This window comes from Drosophila obscura, unplaced genomic scaffold (assembly GCF_018151105.1).
Source record: "Drosophila obscura isolate BZ-5 IFL unplaced genomic scaffold, ASM1815110v1 contig_179, whole genome shotgun sequence".
NCBI classification, from domain to species: domain Eukaryota; kingdom Metazoa; phylum Arthropoda; class Insecta; order Diptera; family Drosophilidae; genus Drosophila; species Drosophila obscura.
The window spans coordinates 4636989-4656389 of record NW_024542766.1 but is presented as its reverse complement, the minus strand read 5'-3'; the positions used below and the strand labels follow the sequence as shown (position 1 = coordinate 4656389).

General features: G+C 43.4%; 1 protein-coding gene and 1 long non-coding RNA gene across 2 annotated transcripts; both read left to right on the top strand.

Annotated features, from left to right (window-relative positions):
• Positions 1–438: 438 nt before the first annotated feature.
• On the top strand, positions 439–2623 carry LOC111082945 (RNA polymerase-associated protein Rtf1-like). The gene is made up of 2 exons (XM_022379198.2): positions 439–2173; positions 2239–2623. Exon 1 carries the CDS (start codon positions 569–571, stop codon positions 2156–2158), a length of 1590 nt encoding a protein of 529 aa, XP_022234890.2. The 5' UTR covers positions 439–568; the 3' UTR covers positions 2159–2173; positions 2239–2623.
• A 404-nt stretch (positions 2624–3027) lies between these two features.
• On the top strand, positions 3028–4107 carry LOC121403977. Its single transcript, XR_005967623.1, has 3 exons — positions 3028–3229; positions 3292–3374; positions 3436–4107. It is a non-coding gene; the product is annotated as an uncharacterized LOC121403977 (long non-coding RNA).
• The last annotated feature ends 15294 nt before the right edge of the window (positions 4108–19401 follow it).

The window sequence follows — 19401 nt, the reverse complement described above, 5'->3', positions numbered from 1 at the left end:
TACAGAGTGCCTCTGTTCAAAGTTCCCCTAAGCAAACAGTCCCTCAATTCATAGGCAACAATTTCTTGTTAGTTTTCCTTTGCCAGATGGGAAAACGAGTGACAGGCAACAATTTCTTTTAAGTTTTCTTTTCACCAGAAGGCTTTGAGTTAATTGTCTAATATTTGCCTATAGTTTTACGCTTAAAATTAATACTTAATCCAGTTGTATTACTGACTTTCAAGTGAGCAGAGCTAGCGCTGAAAAAGCGTGCTTTAATTTAGCAGGTATTATTTTTTTATTTAATTTTTAATTTAAGTTTGTTAATTTATTTTGTTGCCAATGTAAATTTGCAATGCCACAAGTGAAAATGTCAACGGGAGACAGCTTGGATGATTTTGAAATGTGGCTGGCTATGCAGGGACCCGAAAATGAGGCTGAGGGTTTAGCCGTTGCTGGCGATGCCGCGGCGGAGGGCCAGCAGAAGCAGGAGCAAGCGATCGAACAGCGCAACGAAGTCTCGCCAAAGGCCGATGATGGCTCTGAATCAAGTGATGTAGAGCTCGGGGAGTTCAAGGACCCCGCACAGATGACTCTGGAGCAGCTGGAGGAAACACAAAAGATATACTTGCGCCGCTTGGAGCGCGAGGATTTGGAGGAGGGCGAGTGTCCGGAGCAGGAGGACAGTGCGGCACAGAAAGAGCGCTCGCTGACGCGTCGCCAGGATCTGCAGATACTGCGCGCAGTCAATAATCGCTCCACGGCCCTGCAGCGTTTGCAGGTCGAGCGCCTGCAAAAATTGGCCAAGAAAACGAACGGCGGCGATCAGTGCCTGAACGACAGAATCGACCAGTGGCTGGATGATAGCTGCCGGGACAGGGGTAAGCTCAGTAAGAAGGACAAGCGGCTGCAGGAAGTGGCCAAAGTGAGGCTCAGAGCCTCGGACATCTACTCGGACAGCTCGAGTGATTCGTCCGCGTCGAGTGAGGCAGACGACAATGAGGATAGCCAAAAATGTAAGCCCACGACTGCCAGTCCCACCTTGCTCAGCACACTGGATGAGCTGCACGATGTGGTGCTCACACGCAGCCAGCTAATCGATTTCGTGGACAAGCCCATATTCGAGCAGACGGTGATCGATTGCTTCGTCCACATGCCCAGTCACAAGCCACAGTCGAAGGTCTATCAGATAATTGGCTTGCTGCAATCGCGCAAGACGTACCAGCTGGGCAACAAGACAACGGATTACATGCTGCGCCTACGCCACGCTAAATTGGAGAGCACTGCCCGCTTGGACGCTGTCTGCGATAGCCCAGTCGAGCCGGAGGCATTCGAGAATTGGATTGAAAGCTGTCAGCAGGCTTATTGCACACTGCCGGAGCTCTCGCTGCTCGCCAAGAAGCAGAAGGACATCGAGAAGGCCACCAACTATCAGTTTACCGAAGAGGATGTGGCCGAAATTGTTAAAAAGAAACGGGAGTCGGGCCAGCGGAAGGAGAAGGTCGCTGTGCTCAAGATACGGCTGATCGAGCAGCGCGACCTGGCTCTGACCAACAACGACCAGGAGGAGGTGGCACGCTTGGAGAGCGAGATTGAGGAGATCGATCGCGATCAGGAAAAGTCTCGCTATGGTTATTCACGCCATCAGCAGGGGCTACGATTCGGCGGTTCATTGCGCACTGGTCTTACCCCATATGTGCCGAAAATTGTGTTGCCAAAATCGCAGCATCGCCGTGAAGCCGCTCTCGTTCCAGCCATACCGCATCGCCATAAGCCAGCTAGACGTGGCCCTGTTGTTGTTGCTGCTCGTCCGATACCAGCTGCTGCGCCGCCCGATACTGATGCTGATGCTCTGACTGCCGATGAACCGTATATACCGCGATTCCTGAAAATGGCTGATAAGGCTAAAGCTTCTGGGCGTCCGGCCATCGCGGCTGTTGCTCGCCTTCCAAAACCGTTGCTGGCCAAACGATCCTTTGCCGAGAGCGCCCCCAAGCCAGAAGACGCCGAGCTGGAGCACTTCATGAAGCGCAAATACCAGAAAAGTGCCATTGGCATGCGCAGTCGTGAGGCCGATGACGCGAGGCTGACGAAGTCGCAGAAGTTGTGGCGCCGCACGAACCAAGGAAGAATCCCTCCAGCAACCTGTTCGAGCTGCACGATTTTCAAGTGGACGTAGACACCTCAGCATTAGGTGGGTAGCATCAGACAAGCCGAGGATATCCATATAAATTCACGTTTTCCTTGCCCGATTTGTAGGTCTTTTCGATTCGATGATGTTTGGAGAACGTCCAGCCGCAGATCCAGCGTCGGGAGAGCCGGAAATTTAAGACAAGTTGTGAAAAATATGTTTAATCATTAATAATCTAACCAGCAATTCGATCCGCAGTCAGTTTAGCTCTCCCACAGCAAATGCGACTAATTGAACAACAATTTAGCCAACAAATAGACACAGGCCTCCGTCCGCATAGTCCTCCATTTCTCTCCTTCCAAACGACACGTACACCACTTTCCAGCCTGTCAACACGGCCCGCAGCGTGTTTTGTGTGCTGCTCCAATCAACCATTCCTCTGCTGTGCCGCCAAAAGCCTGTCCTAATCCAATCGAATTCGGTTGTTGGGCAATTGGGAGACTGGGAGCAGCACCATGGGTGTGGATTTTACACACACTTTTAATTCTTTCTGCCAAAAATTTGCATAAATTCTGCAAAGCTGGAAGTGGAGCGATTTCGATAATGGAAATGAGTATCGATAGCACTATCGAGCCTTGGAAGCTTGGAATGTTGGCCGATGTCGATATTGGAAGCGAGTATCGATAGTTGTTTATGTATGTGCGCTTGAGCACGCGGCTATTCGTTAATTTTTCCAATTTCGCGCCTAAATGTGAGTGATTTTAATAAAATAATAAATGATGGCCATTATCAATGAGTGATTAGGACTTAGTTAGGTGTTTAAATAGTGTTGAAGCTGTGGTTTTGGTCGTTCAAATTGCAATTGCGAGTTTGTGTTTTTTTTTTATGTGGCGCTGCAGCCAAGTGGCGCGTTTTTTGTTTTCTTTTGCGCAAATTATAATAAAAAGTGTTTAGGAGATGTGAATATACTCAATTATTATGCATATTTATTGGTGTTGTGGCTATGAAGTGTTTTTTATTGTTTATTCCAATGCTGCTGCACGTGGAAATTGTGAAGGCAGGCCAGGCACATGTTGCTGTATGTAATAGGCTGTGTACATACAACCTGTACGCATTGAAGTATGTTTGTGCATATTAAATCGAGTTTCCATAATTCCTAAACATCTTGCAACCACTTTTAGGTTGATTTTCTTCATCTTTGGCTCTTGTGGCACTTGATATATGGTCATTATTACATTTGTCACACACTCCCGCACATACAGAGGTAAATAACACTAACCAGAGAGCAAGAATCATTAATAATACAAATAGAAACTCATTCATAGTCTGTGCATCATCGGGACTACGACTGCTGCCACCCCCCGATCAAAGTGGAATTGGATTCCATCTGGCAGAGGCGAATCATAATTGAAGATTCAACCCAATCCAATCCGTACCAGGGGGCAAAGGTGGACACACCAAAGGCCGCCGCCTTCCGTACGACTGGCAATAAAATAAATGCCCATTTACTGATGAGTCATCAGCATAATTTTTACGATTTGCCCCATTCGATGAATAAACAAATAAAGCAATGGACACGGCACGCTGGACCCCGTGAAACCCTCTGGATATCATTGGGACTCTCAGTTTGAGCGTGTCACGAAAACATTTGGCATGCATTGACTTTTTATGAGAGAGGAGAGAATCGAAAAGCCACATGCGGGAGAGTGGCTGCGAGAGGGGCACTGGGATATCCACAAATAATGCAAAATCATTTAGTGGAACTCCTAGGAAAGGAACTCAACCAATCTACAGATGCTCCTCGCATTCCCCTGCCAGGCCCTGCCGCCTCAAAGTCATAAAATCCCCGACACCGAATGAAATTCACATCAAGACGCAGCAAGTTGGCACAATTTCACTTTGCCGCTGAAGCAACTTGAAAACACGACCAAAATGAGCACCGAATCGTAGTGGGAGTCGGTCGTTTGCCAGGCCAGGCCAGGCCAGGACTCTCGGCAGTGGTCAGGCATGGGGTGGGGCGGGGGCAAAATAGCAACCTGCTCCTGGTCGTGCTGCTGCTCCTGCTGCTGCTCTGGCGCGTGACTAACGTAATCAGCTCACGTAACGCCTGAATGAGATGAGATGAAATCAGCATACACTCTGGAACTGGAACTAGCAGGACTTCGCCGAATGTCGAATTTATACGAAAATGAAGCGGCGCAGGCCATTCGACCAGCTGCTGGGGGGCATCATTCACACGGCTACACCCTACCCCCGCAGCAGATGCTTTGAGGGGTAAGTAACCCCCCACACCGAGCGAAATGCTTTGTAGATCTTTGACACGCGATGCTGGGGCTCTGGGGCTGGTAATTTACAAGCAAATGGCTGCTAAATCTGTTTACCATAAACCTAACATTTCAGCAAAACGATTCGCAAAGGGGCGGGGATACGGGCAACCTAAAGAAGAAACTTCAATTGCGGAGATCGATGAATGGGCTACAATCAGAGCACTTTTTTGGAGCACTTTAATCTATAGTTGTTGTGCATTTTGCTGCTGCAACTATCTTGTATCTAATCTCATCTACCAACCAGTACTCAAGTACTTATAATAAGACTCTGCCTTGGAACTGGAACCCTTATAAATGTCATAGTGGAGTCCTAGTGGATTCCATTTAAATGCAAAAACCCATCATTAGTGCCCGGTGAAGGCCCGGTGCATAAAAAGCGTAGAGAAAGGCGAACAACCCAACCAAAACATCACGCATAAGTTTCATTTTATTTTGATTTTTATGACTGCACCATGGACTGTGTGTGTGGACACTCTCTGGACAGTGTGTCCCACCTGGATCACTTGCTAAATAACCCAAAAAAAAAAAAACTGAAAAAAGAACAAGAGAAGCTACAGGCAGGCAGGCAGGCTTTTGAGGGTTGGAGTTGCTGTGTCCCTCTGGCAGTGGGGTAGATGATGTGTCCATGAGAACTAAAGCAGGGAAAATGCCTATTTACGAGCTTGCATGCGGCCGGACAGGGCAGTGGCAGGACAGGACAGCAGCAGGACAGCAGCAGGACACATGGTAATCATATATTTTGGTCATATCTGTGGACCATAAAACCAGTGTCCTTATGTGCCTGTCAATGAGTTGTTTCATGACATTTACTTTCGCTTGTTCCCCCCACACACAACCCCCTTTCCGATGCGGGACATGGGCGGACATGGGCTCTCCTGCGTGCAGATGGAAAATATTTTAGTGTCCATTTAATGTCCAATCTAAGATGAGCTCGTAACTTTTGATCGAATAAACGAGCAGAGGCACATGGCCCATAGGTAAAGGTCAAAGGAAAAAAAGGTAGGAAGGGTTTTTTTTTTTGTTTCTGCTTCTGGACACGCACACCTCTTGTGGATGGGGGGCGGCTGGTCTCTTGGGATAATTCTTTAATTTTCTCACCGCTGTCAGCCTCCAAACGAAACCAACCCAAGCCAACCACTGCCATTGGTCCGATAAGAGGAAGTTATTTTCTCAGATATTTGCTTATTTTATTAGTGGGATTTGGCACTCTCCCTCTCTCTCTCTCTCTCTCCCTGTCTCTCTCTCGAAAGCCCACTTCTATCCTGTCTTCATGCCGTACCCGGGAGTCATAAATATTTAATTAAAATCAAAATTAGTTTTTCAACTTGGCCTCAAACACTGTGAACCCCCCTGACCTGAGCTTCTACGCGTCTTGCGGATTCCATCAAGCAAGGAAACAAAAAAAATTGTCATGCCTCCCATTCGACTTGCGACTGAATGTAAAAAAAGAGCAGAGCGGCGAGCACCTGGCGGCGGCTTGTTTAAAAATTAAAATCGCACGCGTTACGCCATGCCGCGTTTTCATATGGAGCCCAGGACCTGAGGACTCCCTACAACTGCAATTCCCCCAATGCCAGAGAGACTGAGAGAGAGGAACGATTGTGGTGGCTTCAGCGGCGATTTAAGCGCTGGGCACACGCAATCCGGCGCCCCCGTCCCAGCCGAGTCCATTGAGAGCACTGCCCCATAAAGTAGATTTGCATGCGACGCCCCAGAGACGCCTCTTGGCTGGGTGGGCAGGGAATGGCGACCCCCCCCAATTGAATCGGCGAGGACTGGCGCGAATCCGTTGATGTGATGACAGGAGCTGCTGCAACTGGGGAGCAAACCACACGCGGAATACAATGTAAATTTCAATACTTTAAATCGTAAGCGTATTTTCTCTAGCATAACATCTGCCACATCCTCACAGCAGGCTTGGCAGCCCCAGAGTCGCTCTTCCTGTTGGCTTTCTACGCAGTTTCCTGACGCCTGCGCTGATTCTGCCTAAACTGCTCGATGGGATCCTCGAACTGGCAGTAGGAGCGAAGGATCTTGCCCTCATTGTGCCCATGGAGTTCAGCCAGGAGTTCCAGCCAGGCCTTCAGATCGAAGAGCCGGGCATCGTGATTTTTTGTTGCCCAGCCAGAGGGCCATAGCAAAGGTGTTGTGGCGTGGTATATTGATCCCAGTGTGCGGCACAGATTCCAGTTGAGTTTCTTCTGCCCATCCACCATTCACCGATAGCTGATGTAGCCGTAGGGCTCGTGGGCTTCCGGCAGAAGAAAGGCGGCAATGCACTGCTCCAAAATGTAGACGACGTCTGATAGGTCCAATTCAGTTGCTCCAGAATGTCATTGAGCCCCAGGACGTGTGTATACGGTGGCTGTGGTTCCCGATAATACTCCAGGCAGTGGCACAGCACCGCCAAGTACACCCGGTCCCACGGCCAACCACTGAATTCATTCTCGATGAAGCTACCATGCTGATCCAACTCTGGCTTTCTCCTATGCGTAGCTGGCCCCAAGCACCGCACTGAAGGAAGCTCTCAAAGAGCAGAATCTTCGCTGGATCTCCTCATTCCTCCATTCTCTTTGTTATATTTCAGATCATTGCCTGGCATGCCACCACATCATCGTTTCGTTTCGTTTCGTTCCCCCTTGTCTCTTGCATGCAAATACTTGGGATTAATTTTCACAAATTGCATTGCCGTTGGGGGGGGGGTGGCCCCTGTGCCTCCTGCTCCTGTCTCTGGGCCCATCATCATTTAAATGCCGCATTATCAGTGGCCAGCAGCGAACGGGCCAGTCACCTCGTCGAATTGTCATAAACAATCAAAATCCATTTAAAATTGTACATGCAATTTGGTCGAATCGATTCGAGTCGAGTCGAGTCGGGAATCCACCTGCCAGACAGACGCATGAGTTGGAGATGGAGGAGAGAAGCAGTAGGAAGGAATTGCAGGACGAGCTGCCAGATGCCGACACCATCAACGCCTCGTCAAGTGTGTGGGCGGAGTGTGCTCGGAGTCTGTTCATTGGCTTGACTACCATCCACACAGACAGGCAGACAGACAGACAGACTGAGAGAGAGAGCGAGCAGCGCCACTTGTCAGCCATGTGCCATGTCCTGGCATGTCCTGCGTGCCACTGTGTATGCTGTGCCCTGTGCCTGTGCCTGGCTCTGGTCCTGGGCCTGTGTATCGTTGATATGATAATTGGCATGAGGTAATAATCCACTTGGATACGTTGACAATCGTTTATATCGCAATCAGTGTCATGCCGTCTGCTGCCTTCTGTTTGGCTCTGCCTCTGACTGGACTGTGGCTGCTTCGTCCTGCTGCTGCAGCAATCCAGTGTCCTGCCTGCATAAAGTATAATTTCCCAGCCATTTTCTCTTCGTTGCTGCTGCTGCTGCTGCTCCTGCTCGTGCTCCATCGACGAACAGTCCAGCGACATATTAAATAACAATGAACTGCAATTGCCCAACGAGTCTCGTAATTCGTTTGTAATGCGTGCAGACGCACAGATTTTGAGTAGTCGCAGTCGCTGTGTGTGTGTGTGTGTGTGTGACACCCATCCCACATGTCCTTACACACAACTCTCCAACCTCGCTGCAGCTGGAGCTGGAGTCTCTCTCCTGTCTCTCGTGTCTGTCTGTGTGGCCTGTTTCTTTGTCACTTGTTTTGTTTTATGTCCTCTCGCCGGGCAATTGTCCTTCGCATTGCATATAATTTCTGATTTCCGAGTTTAACTCCGTTGCCGGACTGTTAAATTTAATCACTTTTTGAAATCGTTTCGGTCTGCCATCGAGCAATACATACGAACGAGTATATATGTATGTCTAGGGATTGAGTGTGGGGTGTTACGGATTTGCTGGTGAAATGGGCGGGGGGGAAAGCGGAAAGCAGAGACAAAGTCAATTTTGTGGAAATGACAAAACCCACGCGGTAAAATCTAATTGAAAGGATTTCGATATCAGAGCAAATATGCTTTTATCTGCTTCAGAGTTTTGTTGTTGTATGGGGAATATTACTATATTTAGAATAAAATAGAGCTTGAATTTGTATTAGTTTTGTTTATTTTCTTTTAGCAGTTTTTAGAACGGCTGTGATTCTGTCTTTGATTTTGAATATTTAATATAATAATAAAACCTTAATTCAAATAATTCAAAGTACCTAAAACAATTGTATAATTACTTATATTTAATTTCTAAATGATTTTTTCGCACTTATTTGCTTTTATTTATAAAAACTTGTTAACTTTCATTAGTTTTGTTGTGGAATTAATTTGTTTAACAAGTTTTTCGAACATGTGTGATTCTGTCTTTGATTTGATGCTGGAAATTTTAAAAATATTGGTAAAAATAATGATTAGACCTGAAAAAAATTAAATATGAAGAGTTTCCTGGATTTTGAGTTGTATTTAAAGTTATCTTGCGCTTTTATTGCTTGACAATTTTTATTCAATTTTAATTTAAAAAGAACTTGACAAGTGTTCGCTCTTTTCTTCCGATAAAGCTATCTAAAAGATCAAAGTTTCCATTGTATTATTTGTATTATTATATTCCAACACTTTTTTATTCGAAAATCCACTGGGAAAATTTTTGTTCGTGACACACGTGGCTCAACATTAAGATACTCAGTTTCTAAATGCGAAAATTATTCATAGCCCAAACTCCCACATAATCCCTGATCTATACAGATTTTTAATACTCCCTATTACCATAGCTTGCCTCAAAAGAAGGTTCCACTGTAGCCCTGGCTCTTCTCTTTGTTCAAACAAATTATCATCTTGCTACGCACATAAGACATGAAATATATTTAATTAAAAACACTTTGCAAAATCAGATAAAATAATTATTATTGAAAGGTTTACCAGGAGGTTCATCTCTCCCACCCATTCCTCAGATGAGCACAGAGGAGCGTGTGTGTGTTTATATTATGAGAACAGAAGTCCGTATTAGACAACACATGGAACGTGGTACGGTACCAGCCAGAACGAACCTCCTCTAGCACCACATTTTTCGAGGACACTTTGCGATGCAAAAAGGCGAAAATTTATGCGCACAGAGCGGGCGGCGCCCCTTAGATGAAGGAAGAGGATGAAGCCAGGAAAGCGAGGAGTTCTTTAGGAAGTCAGGAGCGAGAGATGCACGAGGAGGAGGAAGTCATGAGGGCTGAGGGCGTCAGATGGACATCCGGTTGGTAGGAGCGCGGCACTTTCACGCTTGACCTCACTCCCACGGCCTGCTTAGCCTCTTGACCAGACCCTAAATGTGGAGGGGATGGGGGGAGATTACCAGCGGATGGAATGGGCAGCGTACGCGACCCGTGTGTGTGGGCGCCTCTTGTGCGTTCCTCTTCGTATATATATATATATATTTTTTTTTTATTATGGTAGCCACCACTTGCAATGAAAGCATTTCCGGATCCGGCAGCGATGCTTCCGAGGCACAGCCACAACGCGACCAAAAGCCAAAAGGATCCCAAGGAGCCGCCTGGCCCCAGCATGGAGTCCACTTTAATTTTTGTTTTGTTTATAATTTACGCGACACAACATCAATTAAGTGCTTGGCCGGAAAAGCGCATACTACTCGTACCCGTACCCGTACTCGTACCTACCTGCAGCTGAAAAAAGCAGTCATAAATTCTCGCCCTAAAGTGTTGGCGAGTGTCGGTCGGAGTCGTTGGGAGGGGTATACCCGGAAGGGTCCACCGGTCCAGCAACAGACCAGCTGCAATGTCCTGGAACATAAATAGCCAACGCCATTTTTGGTATGCGTACTTTTTTATGCATCACACAAATCATTTTATTGAATACACACTGTACCGGTGTATTTAAGCTCTGAAAATGTACCCCAAAATGGAGAGAAAAGGGATCGAGTTGATCTCTTCGGTTCTTTACTTTGGCAACTAAAGGGGAAAAGTACTCGAAGGGATTTACAGATGAATTTGATGAATGCTTTGAGGAACATACAAAATATTTGATTTTCCTCTTGGTTTATGTTGAATAGCAATCTGTTTTTAACCAAGATTTTTAATTATTTTTAGCAACTGCTAATGGTAAAATTTCCATTGCTTTAATTATTTATTTGTTTCGTTTGGTAGAAACTTTGAAGTATACCATACATACAAGCGGATTCTTTCTATTTTTGGGGTATTTTTTAACTTTGATAGCATGCAGAAAATTGCTTCTTCCAGCTTCTCGCGAGATATTTGTATTTAATTTTCTTTGAATATATCTCAACCTACGTACATACATACATATATGTGTCCTTCTTTGCGGCGACCCGTTAATACCTATGGAGTAGATAAAGCGAATAAAGTACAGTCAGTGCATCCCACTTTCTTATTTCTTATTTATTTCTCATGAAATTCAACTAGAATCGATTTTTGGATTTCTTTCAGTGGAGTTTATTTTATTTTATGTTATTAATATTATATTAAAAAAATATAAGCGTATAATACAGCATACTTTATGTGGTTTAAATCATAAAAAAAAATTGTTTACATTACTGTGCCGTCCTATTATCTTAAATTCCAAACAATGGCTAAATGTCGTGAAAGTTTTAGTCGTTATGTTCGACCAAATATATATGCATACAATATACATACATACATTCATATGTATACAATTGCATGGAAATCAATTTTCAACTTTGAAAGCAGACGCGAGCCGTAAAAATGACTGCAATGACGAGTACGGGTGGGTAGCAGACAAAAACTCTCTCGTCCAATACTCGTACAAAAGATGCCTTCTAATTGGAATTAACGAAAACAATTTATGGTCCAAGTTGGTGTGATTTGTTGGAGTGACATTACGATGCGGTAAACGGACGATGCCCCAGACTCAGAGCCGAACCGAAGCGAACACGAACCCCAAAAACGGTTAACGATAGCAACGCCAAGTGCGCCATAAACTCTACGAAAGGAATATGGAGATGGGTCTTGGACAAGTTTCTCTCTATGTGTGTGTGGTATGGGTGTGTGTGTGTGTGATGGCACTTGCAGACGCAATTTGTTACAACAAAAAAGGGTCCAAGAAGACATTAGACGGCAGCATAAACAAAGCTCCAGACGGACCCTCGAAACACCCACAGAGCATGAGGCATGAAGGAGGGAGAAAACAAACGCACACACACACACACACATAAGAAAGTGTCCTGCCAGTGTAGGAATGGGGGGGGGGAAAGTTACAACTCACTTAAAGTTAATTTTTGTGGAAATAAGTGTCTTGGATTAAATTGTAGGGCTTGGGGTGTATAAGTCAATTGATTGAGAGACAATTGATTAAGGATTTATGGCGCTGGGAAATTGATTTATTAGATTTATTCTTTTGGTGAAAATACCAAATGAAAAACAATCTAAGCGTCTATCGAAGCTATAATTACATGGATAAATTCCGATAGCTAGCAATAATTTGTTTTAAGAGTATTTTTCATATTTTTTAGCTCTAATTCGACTCAAGTGAAAATAGAGAATAAAGTCAATAATCTGAATATCAATCTTAGCATACATATTACATATTTTAAACACTTAAATACATATATTGATCGGTTAGCATCTCTGATTGCAGTAAATATCTGGGCTCCCTACCTTATCGCCGGAAAGAACTCGTTCCCCCCATCCTATTTAACGCTATTCAGCTCAAACCATTCAATTAGCAAATAATGCAGTATAATTTATTTTTAAAATGTAAAACAAAAATCAATCTTAAGCTTGGACCGGGGGGGAGGAAGGTGGGGGCTGGCCAAAGTGAATTTATTTATTGGCTTAGCAGTGTGCACTGGATGCGACATTCAAATGAAACGAAATGAATGTTTTGCTGCATTCATCCATTTATTCACGCACCATAAACTAAGGACGAATTTATACCAAAGGACATAAAAATAGTAAAATTAATGGGGGTACTACGGCTATGGCTACGTCGAACATTGGGGAGGGAGCAGGGGAAACCCGAACAACAAGTGAGAGGCGACTTTTATTCCAATTTCAATTCCAATCGGGAGGCCAAGCCCCACACATGGATGATGTTTAAACAGGTATAGGTACGACACAGGGACAGGGACAGGGACATCTCCTCCAACGCTCTCGTTTCAGAATTAAATATACATTTCATTTCAAATTGGTTTACAGAATGAGCAATTTTTGGAGCATAGTAAACGGTGAAGAGAGTGTGGGGTGGGGTGTGGTGATGGGTGGGGGGGACATAACCGCGACCAAAATAATTTCCAACCATTTGCCAGATTTTGAATGCAGCTGCCGCCGCCAATGCCAACGTTGCCGCTGCCGTTGCCGCTGCCGCTGCCGCCTCTGCATAGATTTTCGGCCAATGCATTGTAATTTACGCGACAATTGCAATAAACATTAGTTCATTTGTTACGCAATGTACTGGCAGCCCAGAAGTACCCTGCTGCCAGTGCCACAGGCCCCATGCCCCCACACCCACACCCCACCCCCCCCACTTGCCCTACCAACTGTATACTGCTGTTGTTTGTGGGTTTGCGGCTGGCACATTAAATTAATTACTCATGTTATTATTTTGGCCAAAATGAAGTACGCAACAATTTATAATCGGCGGCTACATTGAGATTAGAAGTACCTGCGGTATATGGCGCCGCCCCCGCTCCATGGTGCAACGCTGCCAACCAACGCTGCAACCATTTTGCTTTATTAGTCCAAAAATGCAGCCAAAATGTTCGTTCATATATTTCCAAATCAAAATTCTACGTATTTTCCAACGAATGCTGCTGCCTGCTTCTGCTTCTGTTTGCAATTAACGCTAATTTATGATCAACTAATTTTACAAAAAATTTTGTGCCTCCAAATGGGTATTTGTTGTTGTTTTTTGTTTGTTTTTGCAGGACTTCTGGTTGGGAAAATGACAATTTCCATTGCGGGGAGAGGGCTATGGGTCTTCCGGTATTTAAAGAACATTTCGAGGAGCATTTCTTAAGGCCCAACGTCAAAAAATATTCTGATAATTATTTTTGATGTTGAATTTTTGCGATATCTCTTCAAATTATAATTCTCTCTTATTATTCAATATTTCATCATCTAAATAATTACCTTTATTATTTCCACTATTCCCAAGTGCCAAGGATTGCCCCTAAATAATCGCAAGGATTAATGTACGCACGGAGAGGCAGGAATGCTAACAACTGCATTACATTTAATGCGCACCCGAAAGCAACTATATTTAGTTGGTAAATTTATGGCAATTGCTCAAGCAAAGCATTAATCCCATTTAAATGTACTCCGACTTGTGGAATCAACAGGCGGTTGCAACACAATCACAGCCTAATGCATCCGCCGACGGCACAAATGCACACACACAGAGAGAGAGAGAGAAAGAGAGATGGGAAGGATGTACCAGAGCTGCAGTCGGACGTCCTTTGCTCCTGTTTTCGGTGTGGCGGCCTAATGTATGATTATGTCCGAAACACAAAGCATACGCCAAGGACAACAAGGGATAGAGGAGGTGGATGAGTGTGGTGGAGTGTGGCTGGCGATTGGTCAACGAGGCGAGGTTGTGTGTTGCATCCTCACATAAGCAAAACGGGGCAAACCGTCCGACGCCCTGTCCAGCCCCATTTATTTGCAACCGAAAATTTGCACATGTTCAAATCGAGATTTACGATGGCGAGTGACATCATTAATCAAGCGCCTGATTGGTGATCCTGTTCCTGTTAATTAATACAATAATGGATTGCGTGGCGAGCCTTCGACTTGCACCAGGGGACGACTCTCTTCGGAGTCCTTCGAGTACCCTTATCCCCCCCGCTCTGAAAGACGACAAAAGGCTGCTGCTGCTGCTGCTGCTCCACAGGATTTACGGCAACGAAGAAGGAAGTGCGCACCGCAAGTGCGTGTGGCCCAAAAAGGATACAAGGCTAGATGTTACAGGATAGGAAAAAAAAAAGAGAGAGAGCAGCATCTCCTGCTTGCCGGCTGAAACATTGATTTAAAATTTACAACAGTCATGGCAAAGGTTGCTGCTACACAGCCATATGTTGCATTGATTTATCATTGGGATAGGCGATGTGGCAGCCAAAATGGAAATCTGTTGCAGCTGCTACTGCTACAATGCCCCAGGTCTCCTACTGGACACTAGATAAATTCTCAGCCAAAAAAAAACATCAGACAAGGTGATGGGAATGGGATTGGGGATGGTGATGGCGATTGGAATGGGAGCTGCTTACCTCTCTCACACAACAAATTTCAATTAACAATTTTACCCTTAATTTTGGCCAACAAAAATCAGCCAAAAAGTCAACAGGGAATCAGGGGAGGCTCTGTGGCTAAGGCAAGGTGTTTTTCGGGCGGGGGGGTTTTAGGCACAAACCAAACTAAATTACAATTTTGTTAAGACTACGACGGACGGTAGCTGTAACCGCTCCCACCCCCCCTCTAACCTCTTTGCTCTATACAATTTTTGGTGTGGAAGCTGTGTGGAGCATCAATTATGATTATCGTCACGTTTTATGAGACGTTCACTCGACAACTTTATGACTTGGGCCACGGTTGGCCACGCTGCTTGTCAAGCGGCACAAAGTATGCACACTCGTATAATGAATATTGACAAAGGATACTAGCTGTGCCCCATGCCCCAGGAGCTGGATAAGGGCTGTGTGTGTGTGTGTGTCTGTGTGTGTGTGTAGGCAGGTAACACTTTGTTTGCTGTCCTCATTTATTCATTAGGGTAACACATTTGTTAGATGAAAGAAGAACAAACGCTGGGCATACGAAGGGTAAGGAGAATCTAACGAAATTCGAACAAAATGCAGAGTCAGCAGTGGCTTAAGTGGGGGTGGCAAAAACTAGGATATGTTTAAGAACTAACCAAGAACTCTCACTGAAAAATGTTTTTGTTTATTTAATAATTGCTAGACCGGGAATTATCTGGATTATAACCCAATAAATCAACAATGAATGCCACATTTTCTTTAGAATAAAGCATTTTAAATATTTTTAATTTAAAAATTAAATCTTTAAGCGCATAAGAAGAGTAAATGTGATGTCAAGCCTCAGAATTCTCAAGTTCCTCCACCATAAATATTTCCAATTTATACTGGAAAATTCCCAACAATCTCGCCTCTGCCCAAAAGGCTCTGTACTTTGCTTTCAAAATGCTCCAAACAGTTGCTGCTAATTGTTCTACACCAAAAATATTAATAAGCAAATGTTAGAAGAAAAAAAGGGTAAAGAGAAGGAAAAATCCTCGCCAATTTAGAAAAACCCACAAGCCCCGAAAAACGCAGGACAATTACAAGCAAAAACGAAATTTCAATTAGCGGCACTTAGCGTCAGCTGCCAGCGGAAAAACTCCCAAAAGAAAATAAAAGAAAAGGAAGATCTAATAACAACTAAATGATATTAGAGATGAAATTAGCTGTAGGAAATGCTCCTACCCGTAACGTGCCAGAGTCAAGAAATTGAATGCCACAAACCGCAGCCAAAGAAGCGACACTCTGTATGGAGATTCTGGTGTTTTTTTTTTTCTTTGTTTTTGTACATTAGACAGAAAAACAATTTTCATTTGCAAATTGCGTGTGTTGTTCTGTTCCATTCAGACGCCTTTTTGTGTGTTGTTTTGTGCATTTTCCATTAGATTTTTAACATTTGAAATCGTTTTTTGAATCGCAATTTTGCGTAGTGATTTCTTTTGCATTTTCTAATTGCTAGCGTAACTACTGCAAATACTCGTATGCAATTTGGTAAAATTGTTTTCGGGTTAACCAGAGCTTAGGAAATTGTGTACTTAATTGTTATTTAGAGAATAGTGATATCTGGAAATTGTCTAATTATAAAGTGAATTTTGTCTAAATGGATAATAGAAAGTATGGGGGGGGGTTTGGAAAGGAAGTTGACTACATAAAATTAAAGGAAAGGAGGGGACAGAGATTTAAATGGAGAACAGCGTTTAAAGTGATTTTAGCGGAGAGAGAATGTATATAAAATATCGTATACGAGTGTTATAATATTTTAGAAATATTTTGTATTCTAATGGCTATTATTTTAAGTGGAATTATGCTTATGCATCTTTATAAACAGTACTTATTTTAACTAATGTCTCTTTTATTTTGTTGCAGATTCCTTGACCCTCTGGGTAGTACTTTTGATTTAAAATATTTAAATGCAATATTCAATTGATTCAAATTTCATTTAAGATAAAATGCAAAAACCTTTTATGTATTATGGAAGGCCATATTTTATTTATAAAATTTCAGATAATTCAATATCTTAATGGAACTTCAAGCATTCTATGGATCTTTCAAAAATGTGATTTGATATGTTGACTGTTTGGTATAAATGAATTTTCGATATAAAATTATCTCTATTAATTCAGATATTGCTCTCAGAGACTTAATATAAATATTTAAAATATATCCATTTGTATTTTCTCTCTCTAAATACCAGCACCGGATTATATCTGATTTGAATACACCAAAGCTCACACATCCTTTCCATAACTCTTTTTTTTGTTTTGTATTTTTTGCCCCAAAGTAAGTAAATATTTAAATGCAATATTCAATTGATTAAAATTTAATTTAAGATAAAAAGCAAATACCTTTTATGCATTATGAAAGGCCATAATTTATTTATAAAATTTCAGAGAATTCCTTAAAGGAATTTCCAGAATTCAATGGAATATTCAAAAACTCTTTCAAAAATGGGATTTGATTAATTCAAAAGCTCTCAGAGCTTAATTTTTTATTCCTTGTTTCCTCCGACCCCGTGCGCCCCCCCCCTTTTGTTTGTTTTTTGCCCGTTTGCGTTTTTTGTGCCTTAGTTATGGGCCTTTTTTTTCGGCTTGGTTCCAGATTTATGGCAACCTTTCAAAATGGGATTTGATTAATTCAAAAGCTCTCTGAGACTTAATATAAATATTTAAAATATATATCCATTTGTATTTGCTCTCTCTCTAAATACCCAGCACCAGATTATCTCTGTTTTACATACACCAAAAATCACACATCCTTTCTATAACTCTTTTTTTTTTTTTGTATTTTTTTGGCCGCAAAGTTTTTGGGTTCAAACATCAAAACATTCCATGCCATTACACAAATCCAAAAGTATCCTTTATGAAAGGATACCCTACGCTGCCTTCCTGTACTGCACTTCACCCCTCCCCCCCCCCCCCTGTCTCTAGCCCACAATGTTGACCGAGTATTTTGGATGATTGTCGAGCATGTGAAACTTCTTGAAGATAATAATAATTTAGTGCTGTTGAAATGACTTTTGACCATCACACACAATTGATACGACGATCCCCCCAGCTGTAGCTAGCTCCCTCTCACCCACCCACAAACACACACCACCCATACACCCATACACACACGTGTGTGAGTGTTCAAATAGGTTCGTGCCACATACCTTGGAATGCAACTGCCGCAGAGTCGAGTACCGGAGTCGACTCTCGGAGTAGTAGTCGTAGTAGTTTGCACAATCAAAAATTGGTGTAGGAGACGGCAGGAGAGAGGCAGACGGCAGGCCATTTGTTCGTTGCCGCATCTCAAAGAAATAAACAAAAGGCGAGGGGGCGAGGGGGAGGCATGCCGCCAAAATGCCGGAAAATCCACACATCCTGGGGTGGGGGGACATGGAATGGTGGGATATGTGGCAGCCACTTTGCATGCAGTCCGTACAACTTTCAAGCCACTGTTTTGTTGGCGGATTCCTCTGTGGCAGTGGGGAAAATGAATTTGTAAAAATTCACTTGTAATAATTTCTCGATTTTTGGAAAATTATTTGATTACACACACGTGTGTGTGTGCGTGTGTGGAACGCACCAACCAGGATCCCAGGCTTGCCAGCTTCATGCATGCACTGATGCAATGTCTGGCCGGGAAGAGGACGAAAGGCCAACCCCAGATCCTTATTTTGGCCCGGCTGCCAGGGTCATAAAATAAACTTCATCTTCAGTTCGTGCCGCCTTGCAGTTGGCGTTTGTCTTGTACACTACTACTTACTCGGCAGTTGGGATGCGCATTCATTCGCACACGAAATTCACAAAATTCACAAAACAAATAAAATAGTTTGTGAGGGAAATCCCACATGCCAGCAACCCGCACTTATCCGAATGCTCGTGGCTGCTAGAAGGCGATTATATATGATGTGATTTGCTGGAACAATGGCTGAGGATTTTATCTGTTGAGAAGAATTCGATTAGATGGGAAGAAGAAAACTTTTAAATTTCCATGGGTAAAATATGGAAAAATAAGGGAATACAAAATGGAATAGGAAAAGCAAGAGAATTGGAAAGATGTCTGTACAGATCGAGAGATACATATATAGGTAGATATATAAATCGATTTATGCTCAAAAGAGAGCTGGTTCAAAGTGAGTCTGGGTCTGGAGTCACAGCTTCAAAAGCTAAGCTTCAAAAATTGCGTACCAAAATAATGTATGGGTCTGTATGTTGCTCGTGGAAAGACTGGAATATGATCGATAGTTATAGTGATAGATTAATTGACGTTCAGTTTAGATGGAACAATAAAATTCTTACAACGAAAAAACAACTTCAGTAACAGATCTACTGAGGGACACTCTCTAATAGCTAATCCTAATCTAATCCTTCGCTCGAGAAACTCTTCAACTTCCCGCAGAACCCAAACCACAAATCATAATTTTAAGTCACTCTCTTGCCTATTGCCCCGTATTAACAATCTCTGAAAGCAGTAATCATATCAAGGCAATGTCTCCCTCTTTGCCCCCCTTCTGGCAAAAATGTTTCTTGGACAATTTTCCATATTAACCGCATATTTTTATGCGCCCAATTTGTTGTCCAGCCTCCAAATGGAGTTCCACTGCAATTGGCAAAGCAAAAGAAAGGGGATGAAGAAAAGTGTACGTTAAAATGAATTTACTGGAGGGGCAAGGGCCTCTGGCTGGCGAGCGGAAATTTCTTGTCTCGTTTGGAATTAACTTAAGTTTTGCATATAAATTTGTGTATTTAAAGATTGCATGGATCGGGGTCGGGG